Source organism: Crotalus tigris, unplaced genomic scaffold (genome assembly GCF_016545835.1).
Source record: "Crotalus tigris isolate CLP2741 ecotype Arizona unplaced genomic scaffold, ASM1654583v1 scf7180000024374.3283719, whole genome shotgun sequence".
Taxonomy (NCBI): domain Eukaryota; kingdom Metazoa; phylum Chordata; class Lepidosauria; order Squamata; family Viperidae; genus Crotalus; species Crotalus tigris.
Genome location: NW_024100544.1, coordinates 2015456 through 2034430, shown reverse-complemented (window position 1 = coordinate 2034430; position 18975 = coordinate 2015456). Strand labels below are relative to the sequence as shown.

Below are 18975 nucleotides of genomic sequence, written 5' to 3'. Positions count from 1 at the left end.
GTAATTTTCATGAATTTTACACAGCGCTAAATATGCTCATGACATCTCTTCAGAGAAGCTGGAAGAAAAAGAAGCTTGGCAACCTGAATTCCACAAGATCATCAAATGTTTTCTATTATTCTTTTCCCAAGAAAAGAAAAACGAAACACTCACGGATTCTACAGAACACAGAAAGTTCACAACATTAAAATAAAGCAAAGGACTGGATATATGGCTGACAGATCTTTTCCTAAAAATACAAAGGACATCAAATGGGTCAAGGCCCAATTCATTATCTGGATTTTATATCTGGAAATTGAGTGGGAAGATCTGAGCTCCAGCTTTTCAGGTTTGGCAGTGGAATCCATCTTAATATCCAGATGCTCAGGTACCATCTATGTCTACCAAGTGATTTGGTGCACTAATGATGAGATTCTGGAGTTTCTAGCAGAAGGGTACAAATGTATTGTGTAGACCAGGGGTCCCCAACCCCCGGTCTGTGGACCAGTACTGGTCCGCAACATGCCAGCAACTGGTCCGCACAAGCAAGCAAAGCCCCAATCTGTGGAATGCAGGCAGCACACAAAACCACGCCCCCTTTGGTCCTCAAAACACTCTCTCTCCATGGAACCTGTCCCTGGTGCCCAAAAGGTTGGGGGCCTTTGGTGTAGACAAGTAATTTGCCTTATGTTTTGTTCAGCAAATGACATCTCTGTCTTGCCACATTCAGATACCCCACTTCTTCAGAGATCCATGCCGACCCTGTGTTTATCTTCTATTGCACAGGTGTCAAACTCGCAACTTCACGTGACTTGTCATGACATATTGTCACTTTTTCCCCATTGCCGGCAATGGGTGGGCGTGGTTTTGGTGTGACACATCCGGCCCATGGGCTGGCAGTTTGACAACCTTGCTTTATTGGGATATTATGGGAATTGTTATTGCTTCCTGTGATAAGTCTATAATGCTGGGGAAATTGGAAGAAAAGAGAAGAAGAGGATGACAGCAGCAAAGTGATGGACTTGGTTATGACAGCATCAAGTACACCATTAAGAGTCCCAAAAGGTTAAGAACAGTTCTTGTAGAAAACTTAACCAATGTAGTTACTATAAATTGACACCACTTGATAGCACATTATCAGTCAAGAGTCCTAATAATATATTTGAAATGCTCCCGTGGGGTTCAGGAGGCCAGTAATCTTTTCCTTTCTTACAAAAGAGATAATTTGAGAATTGCACAATTCACTGTCAACTTGAATGCATTATGCTGAAATATTCTGACAGTAAGAAACGGCTTTCTTCTAGCATTGCAGCTATACCATCAAAGTAGTCCCGCTAATAGACATCTGTAAGCAAACTGCATGCATGAAATTGTCTACATTCATTAGACATTACCAGACAGACCAGTTTGCCTCAGCAGATGCTACTTTTGGTCACATGGTTTTAAAGAAGGTGCTTTAATTTTTAGTCTCCCTCTCTAAGAATACTGCTGCAGTATGTACTTTTGTTCTCCACTCTGTTTTTGGTGAGGAAAGTGTTGTGGAGCTTAACTGCAAATTATTCTTCAGATTCCTAAAAGATGGATTCAGCCTTCCCACCTTGCAATCAGGGACAGGAATCAGTATAAGCAACTGGAAGTCAGATTCCTCAGTGTACTGTTTACTATAAGGATGTGATAACTGATGGATATTGTCCTTTCCTACATGTCTACATTCCTCTTGTCAGTTGCAAGCAGTTGCAGGGATTATGTAGTTAAAAGAAAAGTTTTATTACAAACAGTTGAAGCCAGTGCTCTAAAGCAGTGGTTCTCAACCTTTTTAATGACGTGACCCCCAACCGGTCATAAGTCGAGGACTACTCAACCGGTTGTAAGTCAAGGACTACTCAACTGGTGCAGCACTGTTTGCAGAATGGGACTTTTGGTGGGCTCAGCAGGGCAGAGACAGCCTGGACAATTCCTATTGGCTTTTGAAAGCCAATAGAATTAGACTCTATTCAAGAGAGTTTATTCTATTGGTTTTCAAAAGCCAATAGAATAAAAGGGAGTAGCACAGCTAAGGAAAAGGGGGGAAAAATGGCAGACTGCGTTGTTTGGCGACCCCCGTGAAATGGTCGTTCGACCCCAAATGGGGTCCCGACCCACAGGTTGAGAACCACTGCTCTAAAGTGACTGAAGGAGGGTTTCCTTCTTGGAACAGGAAGAAGTCCTATCAGAATAGGTAGACTTAATCTTTCTGTAGGGTTTCATTCTGGGATCAGAAGAGTAGTTTACAGTAAATTCAGCTTCTCCTTTTTCTTAATGCAGGTCAATTTTATTGTGTGTATGCTCTTGCTATGCTCTGATCTTTTAAGCAATCTTTTTAAATGTTTTACAAGGTTTTTTTTTCTGATTTTCAAAGCAGTTATTCAAACAAGAAATTGAATGCTATGCTAATATCTACTGTTTCATGTTCTAGTGGTTCTTGGCAAATTTCTCTTATCAAGAAGCACTTTCAGACACTCAAGTGGCGATAGTTAACATTCTGTCATCAACCTCTGGTAAGAAATGAAGATATATTCTAAAACTGTTGTCATGCTTCATTCAAATGGCCTCTTTGCATATTTAAGAAAAATACAGTTATCTATTCCGCATCACTTTTAATGAGGGAGAGAGTGATGTTGAAGGGTTTGTTTTTTTTAAAAAAGGCAGCCATGGGGTGAGGTAGCCCATGTCATTATTAAGAGTTCAGGTTCAACAAGCAGACCTGTAGAGCAGGGGTGTCAAACTGCTGGCCCACGGGCTGGATGTGTCATGCCGAAACCGCGCCAACCCCATTGCCGGCAATGGGAAAAAAAGTCGCGATATGTCGCAACACGTTGCGAATTTGACAACCCTGGTCTAGAGGTTTATTCAGCAGCTCATCAGTGGGATTGTTTTGAAAGCCACACTGATTATTATTGAGCAATGATTCCCATATTGTGATGGCAGTAACAGTAAAGGTGAGTGTCTATGTGATTATTACAATTTCTGCAATATTTGCTTTTGCTGAATAAGCGTTGGGACATAAGAAAAATCAACAGGGCAACATACAGTACTAAGAAAACATTTTTGCATAAATTTGAATATATTGGTATTTTGTTTGTTTGTTTGTTTATGAAATGTATTGGCTGCCCATCTTACCACAGTGTAAGATTTATATGCTACTAAACTGTAATCACCTATTGGTGGTATACAACAAAATAAAGCCAAAGGTCTATAAAATCAGCAGATCTAAATAAAGTCGGTAAATAGAAAGCAATTAAATAATTAACAATTAAAGTGTTCAGAGTTAGTAGTGAAACAATTAACAAATCAAATCCAGTTCCAGGTGTCACTCAGTCTCCAAAATGTAAAAGAGTATAGTTTTCATACTTTTCCAAAAGCCAACATCATTCATTTGTAAATGAGATAAATAAAAATAATAATAAAAGCTTTGTTAAATAAAAATTAACTTGATTTCATTTCTTTCTGTAACAAATATATACGAATCGGAGACATTCCATTTTTAAAGAAGGATTATTATTTTAACTTTACTTAAAGAAATGCTACTAGTATTTTGTTTTAATAAAATAAAGTGACTAAGAAATCCAATATAATATGTTGTAACAGATTTTACATTGTAATTTCATTTAATCTGGATCTAACCATTATCTTTTGATTATTATGTTTTTAGTCTTGTTTTTATTTGATCATGCACAGTATTCTTTTGTTGTTTTCACAGGATTATTTACCTTAATCCTTGCTGCAGTGTTTCCAAGTAATAGCGGAGATAGATTTACCCTCTCAAAATTGTTAGCTGTCATTTTAAGGTAGGAATATAGACTCCTTAATCTTCAATTTTCTTCTCCCCAACAGGCTTGAGTTTTCTTATGTTCTTCTAGATAGTTGGATTTAGTAGTGGAGATTTTGTTACTATTTTTAGATACAGCTAGTTGTATACAGTTACATGAAAAATTATTGAAAGTAATTTACAGAATGTGCTAGAAATACTGCTTCTGTATTGCCACTGCCCTGCTAAAGGGGCCGTGTCTCACCTGCATTATTAGCCATCTGAGTTTTGTTAGTTTAATATTACCAAGTGAACTTCTTAAAGCAGATAATTTTGTGAAGATTAAGTTCACATGTGATATTAAACTATTGTTTCACATTTACTAACCATGTTTTATGGAATAAACTATGGTGGCTGGATTCATACAATACACAAATTAAAACCAAATACAAGTAGTCTTCACTTACTAACCACAATTGTGACCGACAACTCTGTTGCTAAGCAATATGGATGCAAAGTGAAAGATAAGTGACCATGCCAATTTATGTTAGTTCCAGTTGTGGCTGTTAAGCAAGTCACCCTCAGAATGATGTCACATGACCGTGACTTGTGACTTCCTCCCGGCTTCCCACTAATTTTGCTTGTCAGATGCTGGCCTTGAAGGCTGCAAATATATGACCATGGGAGACTGATAGTTGTAAATGCGTACCCATGGCCAAGGGCCTGACTTGGAGTCTTGTAATTATGGGGATACTGAGATTTGCCACAACTTCAAGGACCTGTTATAAATCTTTTTCAGTGCTGTCGTAACTTTGAATAGTCATTGAATGAGTGAACAATAAGCAAGGACTATCTGTAAACCATACTGTGCAAACAAAGCCATGATTTGGATACCTGTGTAAATGTTTGTTGGTTGGAATTATATTCTTTTTGTTGGTTGGAATCATATTCATGCACATCACTCTAAGCATGGTTTGTTTTAAGTTAGCTATACTGGCTAGGACAGGGGTAGGCTGGGCTAGGATCTCATATCTGGCTCATCAATTTCAGTTTCATGTGAAAAAACTGTGACTTGTTGGACAAACAACAGTGACCTAATTTGAACAATGATAAACATAGAGGTAGGCCTCCATTTACAACCATTTATTTATTGATTGTTTGAAGTTACAACAGCACTGAAATAGTGACTCATGACTGGTTTTCACACATACAACTGTTGCAGCATCCCCATGGTCATGTGATCAGAATTCAGGTACTTGGCAACCGGCATGCATTTACAATGGTTGCAGCATCCCGGGGTCATATGATCATCATTAGTAACCTTTCCAGCTGGCTTCTGACAAGCAAAGCAAATTGGGGAAGCTGGATTTGCTCAACGACCACATGATTCACTTACCAACTGCAGTGCTTTGCTTAACAACTGTGGCAAAGAAGGACATAAAATGGGGCAAAGCTCACTTAACAACTGCCTTGCTTAGCAGTGGTCTCAGTGGTATTCGTAAGTTGAGGTCTACATTGATTTAATGTAATGATTACATTTAATCATGTAATACATTGATTTACTCTCTACAATTAAATCATGGGATTGATTTAAAACGGGCTGTGAATCCAGTCCCAGGGAGCAAAAGTGTTGTGATCTACTAGAAGAGGAATGTAGAAGAGCAGAGTTCATAATCCTAGGCTTGTTTGTGTACCATACACATTCACATTGCTTAATGTTATCCCCCCCTTTATGGATTACTGCCTTGTCATGGCGAAGGGGCTTGTGTAACTCAATGAAGCTATAAGCTATGCCGTGCAGGGCCACCCAAGATGGACAGGTCATAGCAGAGAGTTCTGACAAAATGTGATCCACTGGAGAAGGAAATGGCAAACCACTCCAGTATCTTTGCCATGAAAACCCCATGGACAGTACTAAAAGGCAAAAAGATATGACACTGGAAGATGAGCCCCTCAGGTCGGAAGGTGTCCAATATGCTACATTGGTAGAGGACAGGAAGACCTGAAGGAAGGTTGTCCATGGGGTCGCGATGGGTCGGACACGACTTCGCAATTAACAACAACAACAACAAATGTTATCCCCTCCCACCAATCATCCCAGGCATTCATTTATTGCGGACAGTAATCTCTAGCAAATCAAAAGAGTTGAAATCGTACAGGAATTTAAAACTTTGCAAACATGAATGCTCCACCTTACTCCGTTTCACCCATATTTGCACTAACCTCCTGATGGGCACCTAATCAGAAGTGGTGAGGGAAAAGATATAAAAAGATATAAAGGATATAACCCTTTATTCTAGATTACGCTGGACAAAATTCTGTGAAGAGCCTCCTGCCATGCAGGTGATGTGATCCTCTTCATGGAAGTAAAATGTCTGTGCAATTTGCTTCAGTGAGGCACTTTGTGTGACCTGGGTGTTTTCCTCTTTGCAGTATGACTCTTGCAGCTTTGCAAAGGCTGATCAAAGCTGGAGGAGTCACCTCTGCAAGTACTGCAGTGAGGCAAATCCGTAAAGCGGAGCAGAGGGAAGCAACGTGGTAGTTTTTTTTTTCCAACTTGGCTTTTAGGGCCACATTGATTTGTAAAGCAGGTTCTGGTTGGGAGTGTGGTGCTTGGACCTTCATGAAAGGGAAACACTCCTTCAAAACTTTGCACAGCTTGCTTTGTGTGTGCTTGACTTCTCCTAGAGAGCACTATGGAAAAAAGTGATCGCCTTAATAATGAGGTGCACCCATTGTGCTTCTGTAAGGTTTCTATTTTCTACTTTAATTTTTCCCAAAAGCAGGAAAAAAAACCCCGTCCCAATATAAATACTAGTGCCATGTCCTCTGTGGCACATGGAAACAGAACCAAAGCAACCAAGCTCAGCCGTCAACTCTTAAATCAGTGGTTCTCAACCTATGGGTCGGGACCCCATTTGGGGTCGAACGACCATTTCACGGGGGTCGCCAAACAACACAGTCTGCCATTTTTTCCCCCTTTTCTTTATCTGTGCTACTCCCTTTTATTCTATTGGCTTTTGAAAGCCAATAGAATAGACTCTCTTGAATAGAGTCTAATTGTATTGGCTTTCAAAAGCCAATAGGAATTGTCCAGGCTGTCTCTGCACTGCTGAGCCCGCCAAAAGTCCCATTCTGCAAACGGTGCTGCACCAGTTGAGTAGTCCTCGACTTACGACCGGTTGAGTAGTCCTTGACTTACGACCAGTTGGGGTCGTGGCATTAAAAAGGTTGAGAACCACTGTCTTAAATGTATAGTCATTTTGATTCGTAAACCATGGTTTATCACTGATGGTATATGGATTAATGGTCTATTCAAATAAGCCATAATTAGTTTCACATGGTGTATGAACTCACCCCCTGAGAAGTGGCTAATCCCAAGCCTAGTTTGTTATTTATAGAGAAATATTCATGTCATAATCCTCCCCCCATTTTTCATCTTGTCTTGACGTGCTGCACTTGGAGATGGTTTCTGCTAATCTATAATCTTCCTTTCTACTTCTCCAGGTCATTATACTTGCAAAGAAATGTTGTTCTTTTTCCTTTAAAATACTCTTTTTTCTGTAATGTTAAGAAAATTCGCTATTTAGTCCATGTAAATTATATATAATTTCGAGGACCATTGAAATACAACAATGTGTGGTATTAAGGCAATTATAAACAAAAGTGTTAACACTTTCCATACAAACTGTTTGACTAAATTAACTAGAATATAATGCTTTATTTCTAAAATAGCATTGGAGGTGTTGTTCTTGTGAATTTGTCTGGATCTGAGAAATCGGCAGGAAGAGATACAATAGGTATTTTTTTAATTCTTCACATTAACTTGAAGTGCTTGAGGAATATTGCTTTATGTTTTTATTCAAAAAAATGACAAAAATATATAAAGAGTAGAAAGTTAATTGTAATAGCTGAATCTGTAGTGATATTTGTATGCCATTATGAGGAGTAAGAGGCAAAAATGCCTCTGAATAAATACTGTAAATGTCTATAGTAGAGTATTCATTTTGAAAGAATCTTGGGTTGTTGTTTTTTTAAAAAAAAGTGAAATAATTTGCTGCAGGATCCTACCATTTTTCTAATTTTGCATACATTATTTATTTCAATAAAAACACCTTTAATAGCCTGTTAAACAAATAGACTATATTTAATTAATCCAGTGGCAATGCCTTGCTTTACCTTATTTGCAGGATCTCTCTGGTCTCTGATGGGAGCTATGCTGTATGCAATCTATATAGTTATGATAAAACGAAAAGTTGACAGAGAAGATAAACTCGATATTCCAATGTTTTTTGGTAAGAATGAATTTTAAGGCATCTTTTTTTCAATTTAGGATTGAATCTGGAACTTGATTAGGTTCTGCAAAGTATACTTTGCGATGTAAGACTAACCCTTTGTTGTGATCTGTTTGTTTATTCTGTTCCTGCAGGTTTTGTTGGCTTGTTTAACTTGCTGTTGCTTTGGCCAGGCTTCTTCCTACTCCATTATACTGGATTTGAGGTCTTTGAATTTCCCAATAAATTAACCCTAATGTGCATAGTCATTAATGGCCTTGTTGGAACTGTCCTGTCTGAATTCCTCTGGTTGTGGTATGTTTGTTGCTTTGATTATTAGGTTTCTTAACAACAATCTATATACTATAAGGCCAACAGATGAAATTGTTTTTTCCATAATGTATGTTTTGGAGACTGCTGTCTTTACCAAGTATTGATTATGATACAATACTGTGTATTGAAGAGCATCATTCCCTTCATCCTCTGTTGCCATCTCCCCAGACCAATGTTGCTTATTAAATATTAAAAGCTAGAATGTGATTTTACATATCAGGGTATGTAAATCATATTTTAAAAAGCCTTTACAGTTGGACCCACAAATTATGGCCACAATTTGGTTAACAAGACATTAAGGCTGAGTTAACACATCAAACTATATTAATGTACTGCTTAACACAATGTGTATTGTAATGGTTTCAGTAATCATCACAACATAAGACATGATATGACATGTGGCTGCTTGTCCAGACTCAGTGGATATTAATTTCAGGTGATTGGGATTGACCCTAGAATGCTAGTGTACGATTTTGAAATTTGTGCATTTCCCAATAAACCTAAGGCTATAGGGACACCACAAATGAAGCCAAATTACATCAACTTAATAATAGCAGGTGCAATTTTATTGCCAATTCTTTGCTTGGAGAAGATAGCTGGCCATAGATGAATGGCAACAGAAGAGAAGGAGAAGTTTATCCATAATTAAAAGAACTAAGTTCTATCTGCATGTGCATGTTTTTTTAAACAGAACCATTATGTCTAGACATATCTTACAAACATTTTCTAATTAGTTTGAATTGATTCCTTAAAATCAAATTATGGATATTCACATTTGGAGGATAAGGCTGTGTAAGTGTTGCTATCTCTGCATGTAGATGACTTAGTCTTTCACCAGATTGTCATTCAATCAGTAAACGGTGAAAATCTTCATACCGGTATATGAATTGCTATAAAGATAAGAACAGTATATCTTTGGCATAATACCTTAGCCTGAGTCTGAAGAAATGAGATAGATAGAGAGACAGACAGAGAGACAGATACATGTAGTTCTTGTTTAACAACTACCTCATTTAGCAACCACTCATGGTTTTGAAAAAATAACTTTGTGGCCAGTCCTCTCATTTATGACCCTTGCAAATCTGTAAATCAAAGGAAAGCTGAAATAAGGTCATAAGCACAGTTGCAGTTTCACTAAGTTCCTGGTCCCAATTGTGGTTGCTAAATGAGGAGTGCCTCTTTGAAACATGTCAGTATATGTTAGCAGCAGTTACAGATAGCAAGTACACTTTTTGGAATCAGTTATTCTAGATGCATAACATTAGACTTCATTAACTGAAAATCTTGAGGTTTAGCGGAGGAGATAGTTACCCTTTTACTTCTTTGACAGGTTTCACTAAGCCCTGATATGACACGTGTGGCAAATTAGCATATATGATATGCAAATTAAGGTGTTAAACAGAAATACATGGTAGGACTAGAAAGATCTGATCAATAAATTAAGACGAAAATTATGAGTTTCCTAAGTATAACTAGACCAAAGTACCTACAAATTCTGCAAAACTCTGGTATACACTTGTGAAATTTGTTTCTGTGCCTTTTTTTTTTTTTTTTTTTAAGTCTTTGTATTTTAACATTTTTCCAGGGGCTGCTTTCTTACCTCATCATTGATAGGAACACTTGCCCTGAGCCTTACAATACCTCTGTCCATAATTGCTGACATATGCATGCAAAAGGTAATGCAAATTGTATTAAAGGCAGTGGTAAATATAATAGGAAATTCCAATAGAAATTTTTAAAATTCAAATTTTTTAAAATTAAAAACCAAATTAACTTTCTTATGTTTTAAATTTAAGAAAATCTTAAAAATTCCTAGTGGAATCTTCATGAACAAAAAAGAGTTCTAATGCTGTTGCAAAAATAAATGTATTTAATTGTAGACAATAGGATTTGCTAGCCCATCAAAAAATTTTAATGTTGTTGTTGCTGTTCTTGTTATTATTTTATCCTATCTTTTTATATATAATTTGAGGCAGTGAACATATTTAATAATCTTGCCTCCTATTTTCCCTCGCAACAGTCCTGTAAAGTGATTTGGGCTGTGAGTGAGTGACTGGCCTGAAGTGACCCTGACAGTTTTTATGCTTAAAAGAAGCCTAGAACTCACAGTCTCCCATTTTCCAGACTGGCATATTAACTACTACACCAAATTGACTCTCCATTCATAAAGCACAGGTGTTTGCAAGCAACAAAAAGACTATAACACAAACCCACTATTTTCAGAAAGCCTCAGATAGATGCCCATGGTGTTCACTGTAAGTTCCCCAAATGAATTACTTTGCTAAATAGAGTGTTATCTCCCCCTTGTGGTGTTTTGCTTCAGGAATCAGAATAAGGCAGGATGTAATGGTAGCTGCAATCAGTTGTGTGCTAATTCAGGGTCCCCAACCTGTGGGCCGTGGCCCACTACCGGACTGAAGCCTATTTGCAATCAGGCCATGTGAGTGGTGGGTTGGCGCATGTGCATCTCCACTTGTATGAGTGGTGCCTCAAAGCTTCTCTCGTGTGAGTGGAGGTACACATTCACACATGCTGACCCACCACTCATGGGGCCTGGTTCCCCTCTCCCTCCCCCCCAGCTGGGCCGCCAAGCTGCAAAGGTCGGGGACCGCTGTGCAAATTCACTCATTTATTAACTATTTATTTTATTTTTATCCTACCTATTATTTATATAAATAACTCAAGGTGGCGAGCATATCCAACACACCTTCCCCCTCCTATTTTCCCTACAATCACCCTGTGAGGTGGGTTGGGCTGAGAGATAGTGTGATTGACCCAAAGCCACTCAGGCTGGCTTTCATTTAAACCAGTAATTGTTACATCATGAACATAAATTTAAAATATACTTATAGAGTAGGAGGGATTTTATTGAATTTAGACTGTTATTTTCATATAAAAGTTATTAGATAGGGACGTGTTTTTAAAAAGAAAATTTAAACAGGAAATTTCCAGGAAAACAAAGAAGCAAAAGCCTCAGTTCCTGAATCACTGAAATATCTTACTAGCAACAGTAGAAATATCATCTGTTCTCCATATTTACTTCTAATGTTGGTAAAATTTGCCCTCACTGTGACACTTTCACTCTAAAGTGAGATATTTCATAGATAGTGTGAAATTAGCATTTAATGCAGCTGTCAGTTTTAACTGTCAGCTGTAGCCTTGGTTGATGTCTAAGTTACTCACACAGTTCTGCCTCTTAAATTAAAGGATTCACACTTTATCTGGTGTCCTTTCCTGAAATGTTTCTCATCCCAAGTATGAGATTATTTTATCCTGCAGGCTTTATTCATTTTTACCACTTTAACCATCCAAACTGTAAAGTTCATCCATTGCCAAAACAGATCAAACATTTCTAGCTGTAAAGATCTGCATAGTTGTTTCAGGAACTTGAAATTTGTAACTAATTTAGAAGAACCACCAAAGAAGTATGACCTCCCTTTTGTGGAAAGCAGCCTCATCCTTTTCCGCATTTGATTTCATTTGAATGAACACCATATTTCATCATTAGAGAAACACGCCAGAGAGCCATATGCTTCTGTACTCTTTCTTTCTTCTGATACAACTGCAGAGAGCCGAGAGAAACCCATTGTTGGGTGAATTCAAATTAAACACACAATGAAAAATATTTCAACTCTCTGTTTAACAGTAGGGCATGAGGAGTGGGAAGCATGTGACTACAAGCTTCAACCATAACCAAGGCTGATGTCATGATGGAGCTTAAGACTCCAGATTGGATAGACATTACTGTAATCAAGATTTACTTAAGATTCTGGCTATATATTTCTCTCATGTTCCCTTTTCCTTTCAGCTCCCTGCTGCCCTCCAAATGTCTCTTTCCTGACCCAAATTTGTGGGATATTTGTCTTTCCATTAACCTACTTTTACTCTTGATAACATATCAAATTGATCTTTTAATTTCAGGTCCAGTTTTCTTGGTTATTTTTTGTAGGGGCAATCCCTGTATTTTTTTCCTTTTTCATTGCAACACTTTTATGTCACTACAACAACTGGGATCCAGTAATGGTGGGAATTAGAAGAGTTTTTGTATTTATCTGCCGAAAACATCGTATTCAGAGGTAGGGTGATTTATTTGCTTCTTTCCCATCCACTTCATCTTGCTTCCCTTAATTTTTCAACTACGTCTTTACTGTATCTTAGTTTCTACCACAAATCGTTTCAAAATGAAATTTATAAAGATCTTTCTGAACTTTGCAGGATCTGGTTTTAAAACTGTCTGAATGATATGCTTTCCTTCTACCTTGACCTAAATACTAGAACATTGAATATCTTATTATTATAATTATTTTCAGTAGTATTTTGGTGTGTTATTATAAGAAACATTCTTTTCTTGACATCATTCTAGAGAGTTCTGTTTTTAGTCGTTTAAATGAACTTGCTTGAATAACTAGTATAAGAGAAGCTCTCAGTATTACTCCAATTGCTACAAAATTTTAAGTCCAGTATTGCTTGTCCTTAACAATTTCTTATGGGAGATGTAAAGTAATATTTATCCCATTGATATAGATGTGTTCTTTACAACATAATATTATGGATAAATTTTAAAAGTCTCACAAGTCTGTAATGTCTTATAGAACATCTGAAGAAAGCGAACAGTGTGAAAGTCTCATTGCAGTTCATAATGTTTCCCAAGAAGATGGAGAATGTGGTTGTTCTTAGGCAACAAGTACGTAATTGTAAATTAACTTCATCCTGTGCTAACAGAGAAACATGCTAATATATTGACCTGGAATGAGTCCCTCCCTTTAGTTCAAGCCTAGCTGAAGGCCAGTCCTTCCCAGCCCCATTTTAGAGGACTCATAAACAATATCTTTAATCTTGATGAGAATCTTATTACAAAATAATTTTATAATTAAATAAAATAAAAGGAAATAATTGCTCATTACAGTCCTAAGTAACCATGCCAAATATTTTAATTTCCATGGTGCAAGTCAAGTCATATGCGGAAAAAGTACCTTCCATTTTCAAGACACGGACTAAAATACTGAGCAGGATGGTACACGCTTGCATCCTGGGTATCAGTTAATCATCAGTAACAAGTTTAATTATTATAAATTAGACTATCTTGTCAAAGAAATGTATACTGTGATATAAGAACATTAATGATATGTTTTCCCATTTTTTTGAATAGTGTAAAATGTCATGAAAACTCAGCGAAGAGACAATCACTTGGAAAGTCCTCTTGGAATCATGTTTCAGTACCTCTTCTGAATCTTTAAATGTTTCAGTTCTTTTGAAACTTAAAAATATACAGATTCTTTTTCAGTTTCCAGTATTTAACCAGTTAGAGGAAATGCCAATCCTTTACGAAAACCAGCTTGCCTTATAGAACTCAGCTGGTGAAATTACTTGACAAATCAAAGAGAATGCTGTTCTAATGATTTTCTTTTTAAAAAAAGAAAACATATTTTTGTTGAGTGCTGGAGATTTTTACAAATACTTTTCATCTTCTGTAAAAAATCATAATTTTGTAAAAATTTTCAAATGGAAAGATAAAACACCAGTTTACCTGTAATAGGTACGAATTATCATTTTGTGATGTATAAACTCTACTTGAATAATGAAAAAAAAACAATTTATTGAATAACTTTATTATTGCAGAAGTTATTGTGGCTTTCAAATACTATACATATCTTCATATATATGAAAGCATTGGTAATCATTTGGGTGCCTTGTGATATCTATTGTCATAATAAATTCAAGATTTAAAAAAATAATGTACAAAGATAGTTACAAGTACTGTCTCACTTTTGTAGATAAAACTTCTTCATAATATGTTACTATTTGCCTCATAGACTTTTTACACATTTTCAAATTAAATCATTTTGCATTCCATTGAAAACAATAGATTTTTGGGTAGAATGCAAAATAGATCAGTTTTGCACCTGTGGAATATGGGCTAATGATGTATGGCTGAAAACTGTGTGATTCAAAGCAAAGAGGTGAAATCTAGAGCCAGGTTCTTACATAATTGATTTTCTTACACATTGGATATGTCAAGATTCCATGCCTTAATGATAGAAACATTTTGAATTGAGACAGTTTGTAAATCAGCTTTATCGCTTTTAGGAAGCAGTGTAACAAAAAAGAAAATACAGGTAGTGACCTCGAGAATTTCCATTGCTTCATGATGCAGTCATCAATTGTGATGTCACATGATTGCATTGCTTACTGACAGCAATCCTGGCTGTCCGGATGCCATTGCAATCCTAGGACTGGTTCAATCATTAAGCGAGGACTGTGGCAAAAGATGGGAATCCCAGGCAGGTGGGCTGAAGGGAGTGCACTAAGGAAGGCAGGCAGGCCAGTACAACAGGGAGGTGTGAAGGAGGATGGCTGGGCGGGCAGCTGGATGCTGGGGCCCCACTGGGAAAGGAGGTGGCCAAAGCGGCAAGTCCTCTGTGTCATGTATCACTACTGGCCAGGGCTATCCTTCCACTGGACAGCAAGGCGGGGATGTTTCTATGGGGCTTCCTTCAGGCGAGGATATCTGGTGGTGATTCATAATAGCTCCTCAGCCAAGGGCTTCTTACATGACAAGGCAGCTGAAGGAATAGGGGCAGGCAGCAAGGGTGGTTGTAAATGTGAACCAGCCAAAATTGTGTTCACATGACTTCAGGTGTCCTGTGATGGCCAGAACTTGGAAGACTGGTCATAATTCCATTTTTTCAGTGCCACTATAATTTTGAATGGTTGCTTAACAAATAGATGTAACTCGAGGATTACCCTACAGCATGCTGATTGAAACAGGGAAAGAACAAAACTATTCCTTAACAACTATAGAAGCTTTCCCCCACACACAGAATAAATGTGATTATTTTAAAATGGAAAATACGTATAGACCATTCAATTGGAACAAGTTGCAAAAGTCAATGGAATTTTATCTGCATAAAAGTAGTTCTCGTTTAGCAATCGCAACTGGGATTGACAACATGGTCATTAAGCAAAGTGGTCACTAAGTTGAAACTGCAAATCTGCTTTATTTTACAGATTTGCAAGGGTCATAAATACGAGGATTGGTCATAAAAATTACTTTTTTATCACTGTCATAACTGAACCCTTGCTAAAGAAGGAAGCAGCTAAATGTGGGTTACCTGTATTACAGATAATTGCATTGAACCAGCCCAAGGTGGTTCACAAAGCCTAATAGAGCTATTTTCTTTACATTCTGAATACAAAAGGAACTGGAAAAATAATACGTTGGGTTAGGAGAGGCTTTGATTTGATCAACCATAACTTTTACATTACACAATGATGCACAACATTCTTCATATCATTATGGAAAGGAATGCTGGAAATGGAAGCACACCTATGGATTTCCTGTGATTCCCAAGCGATACTCTTGGACAAAAAAGCTTTTCGGATACCAAAGAGTCCTCCAACTTGCCAAAAGATCACATCCACAGGGATCAAACCTTTATATGACTTCTGCTGACTGTAGGTCAACTTCTGAATACAGGCAGTCCTCAACCTACCACTTTTAACAATGGTTCAAAATTATGCCATCCTTGGTGGGGGAATGACACATTTATGACCATCGCACCACCTCTGTGGTCACGTGATTGCAATTCAGGTATTTGGCAACCAGCTTACATTTGTGACTGGTTGCAGCATCCTGTGGTCATGTGATTATCATTTGCGACCTCTTCTGATTTTCCAGCAAAAAATACCCATTGGGGAGGCTGACCTTGCTTAATTGCCGTTAATTAATTATCATTGTAAAAATTGTCATAAAAACAGGCCTGATTTGGCTTACAACCACAACTTAACAACAGAAACTCTGCTCCCAATGGGGGTGGAACGTCAAGGGTTCAGCTGCACAAGATGCTCTACATATGGAAAAGGATGTTGCTAAAAAAATGTTGACCTCAGGAAGTACTTTCACTATATCCTGTGGAATCGTTTACAGGTAGTCCTCAAGTTATGACCATTCACTTGGCAACCACTGCGCAGGGCAATAAGGCTGGCAGAAGCAGTGGAGCGCAAGGTGGCCCAAAGGGCAGAGAGGGGAAGAGTTGAAGAGAAGCCAGTGACTTGCCTTAGGGAAGCTCAAGGCTAGGAGGGACCAAGCTGAGAATGGCTTGAATCTGGGTGGATCCTCACTTAACAACCAGTGGAATTCGGTTAACAATGACAACAAGTAATGCCGAGATTCCCATTGCTAATGGGTCACATGACATCACGCTTTATGGGTGCATCTCTTAGTGATGGAAATATCTGAATTTATTTACACTGAGTTAATGTTGGAGACACAAAGACAGTCTCCCTTTATATTTTAGTAACCAGAAGTGGATATCTATAATTCTTAAAATTTGTTAGCTTCAAGTGTAAAGGAATCCTCTCTGTTGGATAAACTTATCAACAGAAATAAAATATTATTTCCGCCAGAGCTGTCAGTACTGTCTCCAAAATTTCTGCAATTACACTAGACATATTTTAGGGTAAAGGGGGAAATCTAAAATTATCCCATCCTTTTGCCAGTGGAATCTTCCTGTGGATGGATTTATTCTCCTAGATATTTTAAGATCAAAGCCAGCAGTTTTACTGGAAAAATATCTGAAGTGATATTTCACTGCCTATACAGTGAAACATTTGGGCATAAACCCAAAACAAATAAAGGTTAATTCAAGAAGGTTTTTGATTGTATCTTGTTTTGTCTATTTCAATTATTTTTCAGAATCAATATGTGTGTGTGTATGTCTTATTCATACAATTTTGTTTTCAGATTTCAAACAAGCTTTAAAAAGAAATAGACAGGCGTTACTTTGTGTAAAAAAAACTGATAGAAGGTTCATGGCAAGTGCTGTGCCTTTGATTCCTTTCGAACTGATTTATAATTGCCTCTTGATAACACTGCAGCCATTCACGGGCATAGATTTTTCTCCAATAAAATGATTAAATTGCTTGAGAAAGATGAATTTGCACAACCTGCTCTCAGACAAACTCCACTTAGCCAACGCAAGCATGACCCACCCACTGATTCCATGCCTCCACCTGAGTTTCAAAGGCAACCAATACTGAGCTGTTCAAAGACAGTTTTCTTGTGCATCTGACAATGTATTTTTCCCTATTATCTTGGCTCAAGATTCTCCCTGCAGGTAGAGTAAATGTTGACACATTTTGAAAAAATAACTTGAAAGGTTGTTTTTCCATGTCAATAATGTGACTCCAGTTGGTTCTGTGGATTGTCTCTTTCTCTCTGATCCTGGACATTTTCCCCCATTCCGTCTTCCTCTTTTGGCTGTGGAGCGAGATCCCAAGCTCCTTTGATGTCAGGCCCAAACAACCAAGAATGACATGAAGAGTTACTTCAGAGTAGTTCTTTACTGCTGCTCACCCATAGACAGAAATCTCGCCAGACTAAAGCACTTATCTGCCTAACTGTTAGATATCTCCTGTGGACTACTAGGGTATATTTGCTCTTCCTGCAGACCAAAGATCTCTATTGAATGATTCTGTAATTTCCTGGATCCATTTTTTTTCCTTTTTTGAGGATGGGAACTACATCAGCTCTTTTCCAGTCCTCTGGTAGTTCCCCTGTGTTCCAGGATCTTTGAAAAATATAGTTCAGTGGCCCGATATCACATCTGCCAGTTCCTTGAGAACTCTGGGGTGTAATCTCTGGTCCTGGCGATTTGAACTCATCTAGGCTGGACAGGTGCTCACTCATTTTCTTGCCTATCTTAACTTGTGTACTATTTTTGACTGTTTTTTCCCTTTGTGTAAAGACAGATGCAAAAAATGAGTTAAATAGTTCTGCTTTCTCCCTGTTGCTTGTCACCTTCTTGCCACTTGGACCAATCATTTCCTTCACTTTTTTCTTGTTTTTTACATTTGAAAGAAGCATTTTTGACTTTGGTCGCAGCCTTTCATTTTGTTCGCATAATATTCACTTACACGGTTCTAAAACTAACAATCTTGCCCCACTTCTTCACACAATGGAAAATGTAAGATGTTGTGCTTCCTCTGCATTTTCCTTTCCTTGTTTCATTTTGCAGTCAGGGCACAATGCTGCTGCTATTGGGGGTTCCACTCTATCTATCTATGTCATCTTTCTATCTATCCATCCATCCATCCATCTATCTCTATCCATCTATACAGTAGGAAGAGACATATTCATGCTTGTATTTGGATGTTGGGAATAAGTAGATTATTAATAATTTGAAAAGAAACCTGAGGCAACTGAAGGAAACTTGACATTTCATTTTCTATCCCACTCTGGCTATGAAGAAGCTGGATCAGGGAACTGGCCTCTACAGGGTAGGCCTAAGCAAGCGGGCATCGGAAGAGCCCTAAACCTTGCCACACTGGAATCTGCCTGTAGAAATGCTATAGTAATAGACATTATGTCTGATTCTGAAAAAAAATTCATTCTCAGTCTGAGGAAGGAGAATACAAACTTGCAATTTGCAAAGTGCTTTTACATATCAGAGTTCTTATATCCTAGGACAGACATGTCAAACACAAGGCCCGGGGGCCGGATGCAGCCCGCGAAGTGGTTTCATGTGGCCTGCAAAGCCATCCTGGAAACAGTGAGGGAACAGCCCCCGCTGCCTTGGCCCTGGCCCAGGCTGGCCGGGAGCC

General features: G+C 37.9%; 1 protein-coding gene across 3 annotated transcripts in view; it reads left to right on the top strand.

Moving 5' to 3' along the window:
* The window catches only part of SLC35F5 (solute carrier family 35 member F5), a 42667-nt gene extending 25640 nt beyond the window's left edge, over nucleotides 1–17027 (top strand). For all 3 annotated transcript variants that reach the window (XM_039328213.1, XM_039328212.1, XM_039328214.1), the window contains 9 exons: nucleotides 2435–2516; nucleotides 3719–3806; nucleotides 7502–7566; nucleotides 7957–8061; nucleotides 8196–8355; nucleotides 9959–10049; nucleotides 12295–12449; nucleotides 12966–13057; nucleotides 13523–17027. In XM_039328213.1, coding sequence (XP_039184147.1) covers nucleotides 2435–2516; nucleotides 3719–3806; nucleotides 7502–7566; nucleotides 7957–8061; nucleotides 8196–8355; nucleotides 9959–10049; nucleotides 12295–12449; nucleotides 12966–13050 — 831 coding nt within the window. In that variant the 3' untranslated portion in view covers nucleotides 13051–13057; nucleotides 13523–17027. The remainder of the gene's footprint in view (nucleotides 1–2434; nucleotides 2517–3718; nucleotides 3807–7501; nucleotides 7567–7956; nucleotides 8062–8195; nucleotides 8356–9958; nucleotides 10050–12294; nucleotides 12450–12965; nucleotides 13058–13522) is intronic.
* The last annotated feature ends 1948 nt before the right edge of the window (nucleotides 17028–18975 follow it).